We start from the raw sequence: 14,297 nt of genomic DNA on the forward strand, positions 1-14,297 counted from the left end.
TGCTAATAATTAAGTTTAAACCGAATTATAAAACCGAAACAAATGGAGCTTAAAAGCTCCACTTGTTTTTCTTTAAAAAATGCAACAATTAAAGTCCTAACAGTTGTTTCACTTTCTGGTATTGTATATTCTTGTTTAGTAATATATTCTTGGATTGAGCTATAATGTGTCATAGCTCGGATAGAAAACTGTCATAAGCAGCATTTTGGCCAGCAATTCGTCTAGGCTTTCCCTTTTAATGAATTCAACGTATTTGAGGCCAGAATATTTTACCTCCTTGTTAGTAACTGCTTCGTTTTCGGTCTTTTTCACATTAATATTATGTTTAGATTTCAGGTGATTTGCAGGTGCTGACTTTGACCCTTCTCTGCATTTAAAAATTGCATAACATTTTTGAAATTCTACTGAATCTTCCTCTTTTTGAAAATCAGTCCATATGCCAGACTTCTTAGGGCTCATTGTAATGGTTCTGTCTCAATAAATTAATTTAATTTACTTAATTAACAAAATATTTATATTGTTATGATAATGAAAAATGAAATATAACAAAATATGAGTGTTATATATAGTTCGATGATATTTTATATTTTATATCCATTTTAGTATTTTATGTAGATATTATTTATTTATTTTAATAAATTTATTTTAAATTTATGTTAATTCACTTTGTCGGCTGTTGATAGAAAGTTTTGTATTTTATGTGATAAATATGAATATGAATAACTGAAAGAAAAAAAATTCTAGGTAAAAAGTAAGCTGTACTTTCGTTATATAAATGAGTCAATCGATGTTGAGTCAAGGGGTGTGATGCCAGCAAGTGGTGCTGGTGGGTAAACCGTACGATGGCAGGAGTTTAAAAAGAGAGTCTGGAATGCAGTTAGAGAAGATTGGTTGTCAACTGTACAGTGGAGGTTACTTATTCAGGCCATTGAAAAAATACCTTCATATGACCAGGACACAGATATGTATATCAGAATTTGGTTATTCATAGTTCACATTAGCAGTTATTGTGTGCATGTTGTAGTTCACAAAAAAAAAAAAAAAAAACGGTAGTAGCAATGGCAAATTATGCAAGAAAGCGAGCTTATACAGCATCAGCCAAAAAAAAAAAAAAAAAAAAAATTCCCAGTTCACCTTTTCATACCCTCCAAGAATTTGTCTAGTTCTCCCTTGAATTTATTCAACCCATCCACTTCCACAACAACAGGTTGAAGCATTTTCCAACAATCAACCAACTGCTGGCTGAAGGCAAACTTCTGCACATCTATCCTGCAACTATCCTTCCTCAACTTGAATTCATGCCCTCTCTTGAGCTGTTTCTTCACAACTTGTGTAGCCTCAGCAAGTGGAAGAATATCATTAACATTCAGCTTATTCAGTCCAGTCAGAGCTTTAAACACCTCAATTAGATCTCCCTGCTGGTGCCTGGTCTCGACATGCTGCAATTTGCAGAACTGAGCTTTTCTAGGTAAGACACCCTTTTGTTCCCTTCACGAATCTGGTTGCCCTTCTCTGCACCCATTCCAGCAGATCTACATCCTTAATAGTGAACTACTGATGTTAGTAACATTCCAAGGCAGTGAAACATTGCTTTGTATTGACAGGAGTGCACACTGCACATATCAGTGGCTTGAAATCTCTGCCATAATGTGGTGCCTCCGTAGCCAGGTGGGAAGGAGCAGCAGTGCATAGCACACGCTTCTCGATTAGACTGGGGTTCGAGCCCGTCACCACTGAATACGGAGGATGCGGAAAGGTCAGGGAATGACCACCGCATATCCGGAGCAATATGGCCTTAGTTGCTAATGCTCCTAAAAACCAAATAACAACAACTGCCATAATGTATAGTTATCAAGTTATCAACTGCCTGTTAAAATTGCTTTAACAGGCCAAAGTTCACCAGTTAGCTGTTGTTTTGTGTTAGTGCTAATACCAAAGAATGTCATTAACTTTGCTGTCAAGTGCAGTGCATTCATTTATGATGCATAGTTTGCACCATAAATGAATTGCAGTCAAGATTGTCCTAATTTGGCCTATTAGCAGTTTCTGTGAAAAATGAAAGTTTGGCTGAGTCACCACATATTTGTAGGTTGCTTGTTTCATAGCTTATGCCAGCTTATCCAAAAACTGAACTGATGAAACACCCACTTCCCCTCATATTTCAAAATAAGAAATCTGTGGACATTACGCTAAGTGAACAAAGTGGATCTCCTTTCCTAATTTGTCTTGCAGAAAGCACTTCATCTAAAAATTAGTGGTGAGATCCCAACTTATGCTGTGCGCCTTATGTGGGAATCTGTCCTTGGCTGTAATTCTTGTAGTTGTGAATTACATACAACTAAAACATGTGAGGTAAGCAATGCTGGCTGCTGTTGGTTCCGTAAAGAAGAAAAGACCCTACAATTTTCTTGTGTGTTATGGCACACCAATATTGAAACTTTAGAGCAGTTTCTTGTACATTTCAATACAACAAATGGGGATTCAGAGTCCGATATTTGGCAGTTATACCTATCAACATAACTGGTATTAACATAACTTCGGGGGTGGAGTGTGGAAGGAATCCAGTTCATTGTGTAGCCGTTCTTCTTTTCAGCATAGTCTAACATGCATACATTTTTTTTGCACTTATTCCTTATTTTTTCACTTATTCATTCATTTTCGTTAGACTTGAGCTGTTTCTTCACAACTTGAATTCATAGTTACCAAAAAGGCTTGAGAGTTTTAGAATTTTAAGTTGTATACACTATTAAGTCACAATAAATACATTTATTTTACAGTATAATATTTAAATTTTAAACACTTTTCCCAGTTCCCTGGTCATATGCAGATTAGACAGAACCAGTTACAAACAGTTCTTTTTCTCCTGTTATAATGTCATAATCAATGAGAAGCTTCCAGTTCAGATCTTATATCTGAGTTGTAATGTCATGGTGTAAAATAAACATATTTACTGTGGTGTAATAGTATGTGTAAATAATATGAAGGTCTGAGTTAACAGAAGAGAAGAAAAAGCAATATGTATTGGAACTTAAGAACAAGTTTGAGCTTCTGCAGACCTTTCAGGACCAAGATATCAACAGGAATGTGCATTATAGCCTTAGTTGCTAATGCGCCAATTAAATCTAAATCGAGAGGAATGCAGTGACTTTCTGAAAGTGATAAATCCCAAGACACCTATAGGTAAAAAAAAAATCCAAAGAAGAAAGTCAAGAAACACTTGTTATGATGAAATGAAGATGACAAATGAAAAGATAAACACTGACAAGGACAAAAATGAGTATACTGAGTTATGCAAAGCCATTAGAGAGAGAGAGAGAGAGAGAGAGAGAGAGAGAGAGAGAGAGAGAGAGAGAGAGAGAGAGAGGACATAAGATGATTTAACACAAGAAAAGTGGAACAAGCATTAAGGGAAAACCAAGGACTTAAATCAGCAGTCATGAGCAGTAGATACTGAATCTGAAGAATAGTGATGGTGTACTAGTAAATAGCAGAGAAGGTATAATTCAAATAGCAGAAGACTAATATAAAGTATTATATAAGGAGCAAGGGAATGATGTCAGCAGTGGGGAAGATGGATCGCAAATCAGCAACACATAATGACATACCCAATATCTTTCCTGATGAGATAGAACATGCATTGAAGAAAATGAAGAATCAGAAAGCCTAAGGAGAAGATGAAATTACTATAGGGTTGTTAAAATTAGGAGGAAGAGACATGACACATGAACTTGTAAAACTCTTCACAAAATACATTAGGAAAGGTGTGACCAGGGCCTATCTTACCCCTAGGCAAACAAGGCAATTGCCTAGGGCCCATAAAACCATGGGGCATAGTCCCCTCGAATCACAAAATAAAATTTTTTATTTACAATTCAAAAAACACAAAATTCTACCATAGTATCCTCTGCCGCTATGAGAACCTTAAAACTACAGATAAGTAGACGTCAACTGTTCTTCCTTGGCGAGTACGGCTGCACAAAATGCCTCGCGCCTCCGTAGCCAGGTGGGAAGGAGCAGCAGTGCGTAGCACACGCTTCTTGATTAGACCGGGGTTCGAGCCCGTCACCACTAAATACGAAGGATGCGGAAAGGTCAGGGAATGACCACCGCATATCCCAGAGCAATATGGCCTTAGTTGCTAATGCTCCTAAAAATCAAATAACTAACTAACTAACTAACTAACAAAATGCCTCATATTCTGCACAATTTGGCTTTAGCCATTGGTGAGTCTGCTGGAGTCTAGACAAGTGCTCTAGACAAACCAATTTATTGCTACTTGTGTGTGAATGCTTGTACACCAGTGGCGTTATTAGACTTTAGCCCAGGGGTCCCAACCTTTTCCTACCTGTGACCCCAAAATTATATATGACGATCACATGTGACCCATATGTTTGGCTTTGAACGTGCCATTGGTGCCATGACGTCACAAAACGGCACCAAAACCTATCCATTTATCATTATTATTATTATTAATCCAAAAACATTAAATGTCATTCCATAATAAACATTTTTACAGGGCCCCCAAAAATACTTTTGCCTAGGGCCCTCTTATCTTCAAGTTAGGCCCTGGGCATGGCACCTAAGGAGTGAAATAATGCAATCATAATTTTGCTGCATAAGAAAGGAGATAAATCAGAAGTCGGAAATTATAGACCAATTAGCTTGTTGTCCCACATCTACAAGTCATTCACAAGGGTCATTACTAACAGATTAGAAGAATACTTGATGAGAATCAACCGAAAGAGCAAGCTGGCTTTAAAACAGTATTCTCAACTATGAATCACCTTCACATAATATCACAGCTAATGGAGAAAGCGAATGAATATAAAACACCATTATGCCTGGCATTTGTGGATTATGAAAAGGCATTTGACTCCGTACAACATAAGGCCATGTTTCGGGAACTGGAAAGGCAAGGCATAGACATTCCTTTATTATGATTTTGAAGAAAATATACAAGAATGCTACATCCTTTATCAGACTAGACCAAGACAGTAGCAAATTTAAAATTGAGAAAGGAGTGTGACAAGGAGACACAATATCTCCGAAGTTGTTTACTGCGGTCCTTGAAGAAGCTTTCAGAAGATTGGACTGGTTGCAGAAAGAGTTAATGTGAATGGAGAGTACCTAAAGCATTTATGATTTGCAGATGACATTGTGATCATAAGCCATGATCCAAACGATTAGAGGAAAATCTTAATCAGTTATGCAGAATTAGTAAGGATTTCGGACTAAAGATGAATATGGTTAAAACAAAAGTAATGATGAACAAGTATGCCACAGGAAGGGATATAATCATTGAAGAAGCAGAAATTGAAAAGGTGGATTCATATATTTATCTCGGACAAGTCATTAGCTGTAATAGTGATAAATGGCTGGAAGTCAAGAGAAGAATAAATTTCCGATGAATAGTTTTCAGGAAATATAGTCACATAATGAGGAGCAATATTCCAAGTTGTCTGAAACATAAAATAATGAACCAATGTATACTCCCCGCCATGATTTATGGAAGTTAAACTTGGGCACTCACTGAAAAAATGGGGGAGAACCCTAAAACTACACAGCGAAGAATGGAATGAATTATATTAGGAATCAGACTGTTAGATAAGAAGTGAAACACATGGATTAGGCAGCGAACTCAAGTAAAGGACATTCTTATCAAAATTAAAGAACTGAAATGGACTTTTGCAGGACACATAGCTCAAAGACACTATGATAGATGGACTAAGAAAATAACAGAATGGTACCCAAGAGGAGCTAAAAGAAAACCTGGAAGACAACAACAGAGATGGACAGATGAAATTCAAAAGTTCGTGGGCAATAAATGGATGGCCATTGCACAAAACTGAAGGAATTGGAAAGTTGTTGGAGAGGTTTTCATCCTGCAGTGGATTAAAAATGGCTTATGATGATGAACAGTATGTGAAGATAGATAATTCCCTCAAAGAAAATGACTTCATTAAAGGAAAGATTAAATTAAATTAATTGATCTTTTCTCTGGTAAGCTTTGCAAATAGTTTGAAACTTATGAGAGTAAGGCAAATAAATAAGGTGAATTTTAGATTTTCATCTATGTAAGCATTCATTATATACCCATAAGCAACCTATTACTTAACATATAATTGTTGTCTCTGCAATATAACATCGATTGACATTCACTTTTTTAAATGGTGTCACACTGCCAATGAGTTTCCAGATTTTACTAATTTTTCTGAATATCTCAATAATAAATAGACTAGAAAATTAACTGTTTATGTTTTAGAAAACTTTATTTTTTTCATTAGCTTTTAGATGCTGTGGTTGATGAACCAGACACTGAAGAAATAGTAGAAGAGGTGATAATGGTACCAACTGAAGAATGGGTTGAAGAAATAGTTGAAAAAGAAATTTTGAAAGATACAGTAGAAGAAAGACGATTACCACAAGTTCGTGCATTGTATCCATTTAAAGGGCAAGGGATGATCATGGAAAAAGGAGAGGTATTTTAACATGTAATTAATTTATTTATTAGGATTTGTAATGCTTAGATAAAACAGCTTAGCCCTTTCAGGTTTTTTTTTCTATTATTCCGAAAGGAGTCATCAGGTTATATGTGGGAAGTAGTTTAAGTTCTATTGGAACTTTAGGTTGGCTAGACTTAAAAATAATGTTTATGGTAGTATAATGATTTTCACTTTTCATCCATTAATTTCATCCATTACTCAGATTTGTAAAGGAACCTGTCAAGAAACCTTTCAACAAGTGCTTGAATTACCAGTCTCTTTTAAAGAGAGAGCACCACCACCACCACAACACATAATCATTAATGAAACATTGATTTAAGCAATACATGCTTGCACTTTCTGAAACTGATGATGGTGCTGATTTCACATGCTGTATGCAGATTAACATGGCCTGACTCCATGGTGATATTAGGCGTTGATGTAGCCTATCTGGCAATCATGTTTTATAAGGAAGTGGCCAGAAAAGTAGCTTATTTTTTATTTGGCAAATCAACCAGTTAGCTCAGGGTTATCAGTTTGTTAGGATTGACAGAAAGGGACCACCTGTCTGAATGTTTGCACTGAATAGCAATTGTAAAGATTGACGTTGGTCAGTTTTAAGCAAATGTAGCCAGACAGCTCAATGTTGATTGTATGGTTATCTACACACTTGAAAGAAAGTGGAAAGAACTAGTACCAAAAGAGATAGTGGAGATAAACCTAGAACAACATCCTTGAATTATGGGATGTTTTTTTATTGTTGGCACTACAGCAGTGCTTGACACCATCTTGACTGTGTTTGGACCTTTGGGAGTTGTTAGCTTTGGACCTAATGTCTTCTAGGATGTTGTATGAGGGTGGCCTCTGTGCAAGACAACTGTTATTATATATGTGTAGACTGCACGTTACACAAACCTGAGACAGTAGCATTATATGTTGTTTTCCAGTGAGTCCAGGTTTGTCTTGAGAGAGAGAGAGAGAGAGAGAGAGAGAGAGAGAGCACCATGGATATGCTGTTTTCTGGTAACAGCATGAAAAAGGATATCTGTCTGGAGACATATCCTGGATTTTGGAGGTAAATATCATTATTTGTATGGCATGATCATTGCAACCACCCAACCTAAGGTCCATATAGCATGTTTGGGTTGCATTTGTGAGATTTACTGCTAGCCTCCAATTTTTGGAAACCTGATTTTTATTTATTAACAAAACAGGCAGAATGAGTTGCAGTACAAGGGGCAGTCGATGCTTATCCTTACATAGAAATATTTGAGTTAGGGATTTGATATTATGTTTATATATACTAAGTTTATATATAGAAGTTTGAGGTTTGATCTGTTATACAATTTCTTCATTTGCAAGTGAAACAAATCCACGAGGAGATGAAAGCTGTATATGGGGTGGATTGCCCACCATACAAGACTAAAACATTGGAAGCAGTGTACATGATGACCAAGAGAAGTTAACCCATTTCAACCACAGACCCTGCCACTGTGTCTAAAGTGGAACCTCTAGTCCTTGAAGACACATGGTTGACTATAAATTTTATAGCAATGAAGTTAACATTAGCCATGGGTGGCTTTGCACCATAATGCACGAGTTCTTGCATATGTCAAAGGCGACAGCCCAGAGGGTTCTGAGGATTGTTGACACTTCATCAAAAGATCCACAGGAAACGAGTGTTCTGCACATTTATTGGAGCTTTGCACAATGTTGATTTTTTTTTTTTTTCTTACTGAATTGTGACAATGGATGAATGCTGGGTATGTCGCTATCAGAAACAATGGAAATATTCACCCCCCCATGAAAAAAAAAGCCATTGTTCAATTGTCCCAGAAAGGTTATGTTTTTAGTGTTTTGGGAGTCTTCACATTGTCAGGCTTCTGCTCTAAAGGTGCATCCTTACAAATTACCTCTTAAAGTGCAACAGCATTTTAAGCTTCCCTTAACTTTTCCAAGAAAAGTTAAGGGAAGGCTTTTAAGTTGAAGAAACTTAGGAAGCTATCCAAAGTGTCTGCCTCCTAGCTGACAATGCTCTCACAATGGATTTTGTGATCAGGCATGGCTTTGAAAATCTGCAGCACCCACCTCATTCTCCCAACTTCACACCTTCAGACTTCTTCCTCTTCCCTAAAATGAAGAATCCATTACAGACTGCAGATTTCAGACTTACGAGGAGGTAGTTAATGAAGTGAAAGCCTGGTTTTCTGCTCAAAGTGAGGAGCTCCATATGAAGCATGAAAGAGCTTATTCACAGATGGGAAAAAATGTTTAGCTGTAGAAGGTAGCTACATAGAGAAGGCTGAAATTGCCAGCCAAGTTTAAAATCCCTAACTTATATATTTCTAAGTGAGGGTAAATACTTATTGTCCACCCTTCTATATTTCAAAAAATATATGTATATATTTTGAAAAGTTAGCAGATATCCATATCCGAAAATCTGGCATGATAAATTAAACACAGCATAATAGACAGATAATGCATTTGTCAAATCAAAATTTGTGCCCTCTATCTGCATTTGATTTCAATCATGAAAAAACTTTCTGCTCTTACTGAAGATTGAGTGGTGAGTGTTAAATACTAAAGCTTGAAATTATGTTCAGCTTAGAGACAAATACCATTATCTTTGGTTCTGCCTAAGTTTCTAATATGTTTTTAAATTGTTTGTAAAATAATAAGAGAAGTTTACCTCAATATAATACATAGAACACTTCTGTATGATACTCTCCAGCAATTAAAACTAAAAAATCGAAAATCTTACATTACAGTAAAAAATAATTAAAAATCAAATGAACACAATTAAAAATCAAATGAACACAATTAAAAATCAATCGAACACAATTAAAAATTAAATAAATAAATTAAAAGAAATTTAACGAAAAAATTGCAAAACAATTTTCCTTCCTGAGAATTAAAAACATAACCACTCTGGGTTTACTTTTAATCTCTAGAATTGGGTCACGTTTGTCCTAGTAGTACAGTATTATAGGACTGCGAGGTATTCTAGCACAGCAGTTGAAGTCAAATCAAAATTCATTTTCACTTTAGTTGTGTTTAATTTGTAATGTTTTTAAATGGAAATTTTACTTTCATACACTGCTTCTCTCTCTTCACTTAGACCAAATACATTATTCTCATAATGGCATACATTTGCTATGGAGACTACCTGTCAGCTGGTAAACAAATAATAAGCTTTGAAACAGTTGTTAACAAGAGTGTCTCAGCTTTTTAAATGTTTAGTGGATTTACCTATTTTTAGGTATTGCTTTACAATGTAAAAAGACATTATTAACTTAGGCAAAGCTATGGATAATGGTGTTTGTCTCTATGTTGAACATAAGCGATGATTACCTGGTGCTTGATCTTCATCAAGAGTGGTGTCTCTTCAAAATCAAATACAGGTAAAGTGCATGAATTCAATTCAGATTCAATTTCAACTACTGCAGTAGTTGAATTTGAATCTACCGCAGTGAAATACCCTTGCAATCTTACAGTATTATGCCTGTCCAGTTCCTCCTTAAATTTATTCAACCTATCAACTTCCACAATGACAGATGGAACTTTGTTCCAGCAATTAACCACCCGCTGGCTAAAGGCAAATTTCTGCACATCTATTCTACATTTGTCCTTTCTTAATTTGAATTTATGCCCCCTTAGGTTCGTAATCTGAACAAATGGAAGGATCCCATCAGAATTCAGCGTGCTCAACCCATTCAAGGCCTTATATACCTCAATCAGATCACAATGCAGGTGCCTAGTCTCCAGCCACTGCAATTTTCAGAACTTAAGCCTCTCTTGGTAAGAGGATCCCTTCATTTCCCTCACCAATCTTGTTGCCCTTCTCTGTACATGCTCAAGCAAATTTTCATCCTTCCCAAAGTGAGGCCTCCAGACCTGTACGCAGTACTCAAGGCATGGCCTGACCATTGCCTTGAGTACTGTGTACAGAGGGACAATCACCTCCTTTTCCCTGCTAGCAAAATTCCTATATATATCATTGACAAGACCCCATGACCTGCCCTGGCAGCCTGTCTGCATTGCTCAGAAAACTTCATATCTGACTACACAATTACTTCCAGGTCTTTTTCATTTTCTACCACCTTAAGTGTAGTACCACACAGTTGGTACATTTCTCTGGGGTTACTTCTACCCATATGCAGTACTTTGCATTTGTCAAGGTTAAACTTCAGCTGCCACTTCTTAGCCCATCTGCCCAAATTATCTAGAACCTGTTACAGTAGCACACTGCCATTGCTGTCATTAACAACCCTGCCAACCTTTGTATCATCTGCAAACTTCGACATTATGCCTGATATACCTTCATCAATATCATTGATAAATATACAAAACAACAGTGGACCCAACACCGAACCTTGTGGGACTCCACTAATAACATTAGTCCACGAAGAGCAGTACCCATTGATTACCACCCTCTCTCTTCTCCCACTTAACCATCCTTTTATCCATTGTAGCAACTTACCCTTAATACCATTCTGCTCCAATTTGTACAATAGTCTTCCATGCGCAACAGTGTCAAAAGCTTTCCTGAAATCCAAATATATGATATCAAAATTATTTTTTGCATCCAGTTCCTTTGTAACCACATCATAATATCCTATCAAATTTGTCAGACAAGACTTTCCCTTAACAAACCCATGCTGTATCTGAATTATTGCTGCAGTCTTGTCTAGATGATCCTGTAATGCATCTTGAACCAGTGACTCCATTATTTTACCCGGAATAATGTTCAAATTCTGGCAAGAACTTTTAATGGGCTGAGCATTTCAAATCTCTACATAAAAAAACCATGTCCAGTATGTGCAATTCATACTTCATCTTCAATAAACTTACTGCATAAAAAGGGGATTCACTAAGTCATGTGGGCCCAAATATTAAAAACAATTTTGCAATGCAAATTGAACTTATTTACCCACAGACTCATTTTCCTTCAAACCCTATCTCCAAAGGACCAAGGTAGAATCTTCTTTTGATTTGATAATTGATGTGGACTTGAAGCAAAATGCAAATATTCTTTGAAAAAAGGCTGTCAGTTTCAAGGCTCTTGACTATAAATGGCTGATTTTTTTTCATACACATTTAAGAGATCACGATATACTTCACCTTTTTTAGATGGCTGTATAACCTGTTCTACCCCAAAGAAATAATGCATTTCTAGACCATCATTTTGGATAACCTTCCTCTGGCAACCCATTATTGTGGGAAAGAATTGGAATTACTTGATTCCAAAAGTGTATTTCAAAGACCAGACATATTTGTTAGTTTGTTTCATAATATGTACATATTATGAAACAAACTTAAATTCTTTATCCCACTAAGTATACCACTAAGTACATAACATCAAAGTAATAAAAGAAAAGGTATACTTGGGATATAGTTGACTATAAGGATGAAAAAATATGAGTGCTAAGATATACGTTCTACAAACTGCAGCATCTGGAGACTAGGCACCAGCAAGGTGATTTGATTGAGGTGTATCAGGCTGTGAATGGTTTGAGCAGGCTCAATGCTGATGGGATTCTTCCTCTTGCTCAGATTACGAACCTGATGGGGCATAAATTCAAATTAAGAAAAGACAATTGTAGAATAGATGCATGGAAATTTGCCAGTGGGTAGTTGATTGCTGGAACAAACTACCATCTGTCATTGTGGAAGTTGATGGCTTAAATGAATTCAAGGGAGAGCTGGACAAACGTTTAGAGCAAATGGATGTGTGAAATGGGATTTTGTTTGGATGATGTTGTATAAGCTTGCTTTCTTTCATCATATGCCCCTGCTAATGCTAATATGTTATGAAATTACACCTTCAAGTACCTTAAGAAGAATGTAATATAAAGATATGCATATAGAGTCACCTGAATATGGGAATTTTAGTCTATTTTCATACTTCATTCGTTTTTAATTACATATGTATATAGAGATATATGCATGGAGATAAGAGAGAAGTAGGTTCATATTCAAACAAATAAGTAGCCAGTATGTGTCCTCTGATCCAAAACAATGCTGAGCATTGTTGAGCCCTGTATAAGAAGAAATGCCATATACATAAAAGGAAGAAATACTATACAGGGTGTTACGAGTTTCTGGGTTAATGAGTTTTTTCCCCAAGTATCAACAAAATTGAAAATACGAACATTAATTGCAATAAATAAATGCTAAACATTCATAAATATGGCATTTCAACCCACGCTCATAGCTATACAATACAGTACTATTGTGCATATGTTTTGTTTGTTCAGGCAGACGAAAGCATCTTGTCTGCTTGAACCCAGATAATATAAAGCAGTTACCACATTGATGTTACATGATCCTGTCATGAAAACTTACAAAGGAAAGAGGACTGTTCTGTAAAAAAAAAAAAAAAAAAAAAAAAAAAACCCGACTCTTGTAGCATTTCTGAAGAAGACGACACTCCAACAAACCAATGACCAGCACCGGGCCACTAATGAGTGCTGAACCATCAATGAATGTGCATTTAGTCAATGATGATGAAGGATAAACATTCATTAACATTTGTATGGACATAAATAAGTTCTTTATTATTATAATTTCCTTGATTTTAAAGGCTATGTTTGTTTTCATTTCTTTGGATAAATAAATCATTGTTTAAGCATAAACTATTGTTTTGTTGACCTTTATTTATTACTGCAATGGTCAAATTTCATTGTTGAGATTGCATTTCCTGTTTTAACATTACGTCTATGGGAAATAAATTCCCATTTTACGAGTTTTCGCTTCGTGTGCTAGGAACGAATTAACTTGTAAAGTCGGGAACTACCTGTATACATAAAAGGAAAAAATAATATATGCATAAAAGGAAGAAATGCTGTATACAGGGAATCCTCGTTATCCAAGGATAATTGGTTCCAGAAAATTCCACTTAAAATGAATCCATTTTTAAATAAAACTAAATGCAACTAGGCATAATATTTTAAGAATTTTTAAGATTCTGTATCTATATAATATCAGCTTAGATACACCACAGATAACTCTTAAAGAAAAACTATGCTAGTAGTGTGAAAGGCATCATTTTATCTGTATCTCATATTGTGCTCATCCTTCACAACGAGTTACCATGTATTGCGCTACCTCGAATAAGTAATACTTCACTAACGGAGAAGACTATTGTTACTTATTCTCGGTCGGCACCACCAACCAGACGGCACTGTTTCAAAGCTAGTTGGCTTTTCATCAGTGGGTGGGCAGGTACCCTGGTATTGCAAATGAAGTGTTACTTATTCGAGATAGTGCAATACATGGTAATTCGCTGTGAAGGATGAGCACGATATGAGATACAGAGGAAAGGATGCCTTTCACACTTCGTAGTTTTTCTTTAAGAGTTGTCTATGGTGTATCTATATCGATATTATATAGTAATGTTTATTGTGTACTTTTACATAGAAAAAAATGTATGAAGGAACCGAAAAATGAGAAAATTATTTTATTAGACATTTTTTATTGTAATATGCTGCACAATGTAAGGTTAAGTAAAGTTTATTGAAGTTACACTATTTTTCAGTTGTATGAATAAAGAATGAATCCAGAGTTGTTGGTGTTTTTTTTTTTTTTTTGCCGTAATTTTTCAGATAAAATTGTGTCGTAGCATTTAGTTATGTCTTTAACTTCGCATTTAATTTTTGTTGCACGATCATGAAGAAGATCATTCTTACAAAAAATATTCAAGTGCTTGGTCAATTTTCTCAATTTAATTGTTTAATTTTCAAATCCTCATAACTGCGGGGACTTGGATAATGAATACTCGGATATCGGGAACCCCCTGTACATAAAAGGCCAGTT

The 14,297-nt window shown here is 35.8% G+C and overlaps 1 protein-coding gene across 3 annotated transcripts in view; it reads left to right on the forward strand.

Moving 5' to 3' along the window:
* kst (spectrin beta chain, non-erythrocytic 5 kst) overlaps positions 1-14,297 on the forward strand; it is a 593,342-nt gene that overhangs the window by 215,013 nt on the left and 364,032 nt on the right. For all 3 annotated transcript variants that reach the window (XM_090376665.1, XM_090376667.1, XM_090376666.1), the window contains exon 18: positions 6,285-6,479. In XM_090376665.1, the coding sequence (XP_090232791.1) occupies positions 6,285-6,479 (195 nt within the window). The remainder of the gene's footprint in view (positions 1-6,284; positions 6,480-14,297) is intronic.

This window comes from Mastigoproctus giganteus, chromosome 6 (genome assembly GCF_048544385.1).
Source record: "Mastigoproctus giganteus isolate SK-2022 chromosome 6, ASM4854438v1, whole genome shotgun sequence".
Lineage (NCBI taxonomy): Eukaryota > Metazoa > Arthropoda > Arachnida > Uropygi > Thelyphonidae > Mastigoproctus > Mastigoproctus giganteus.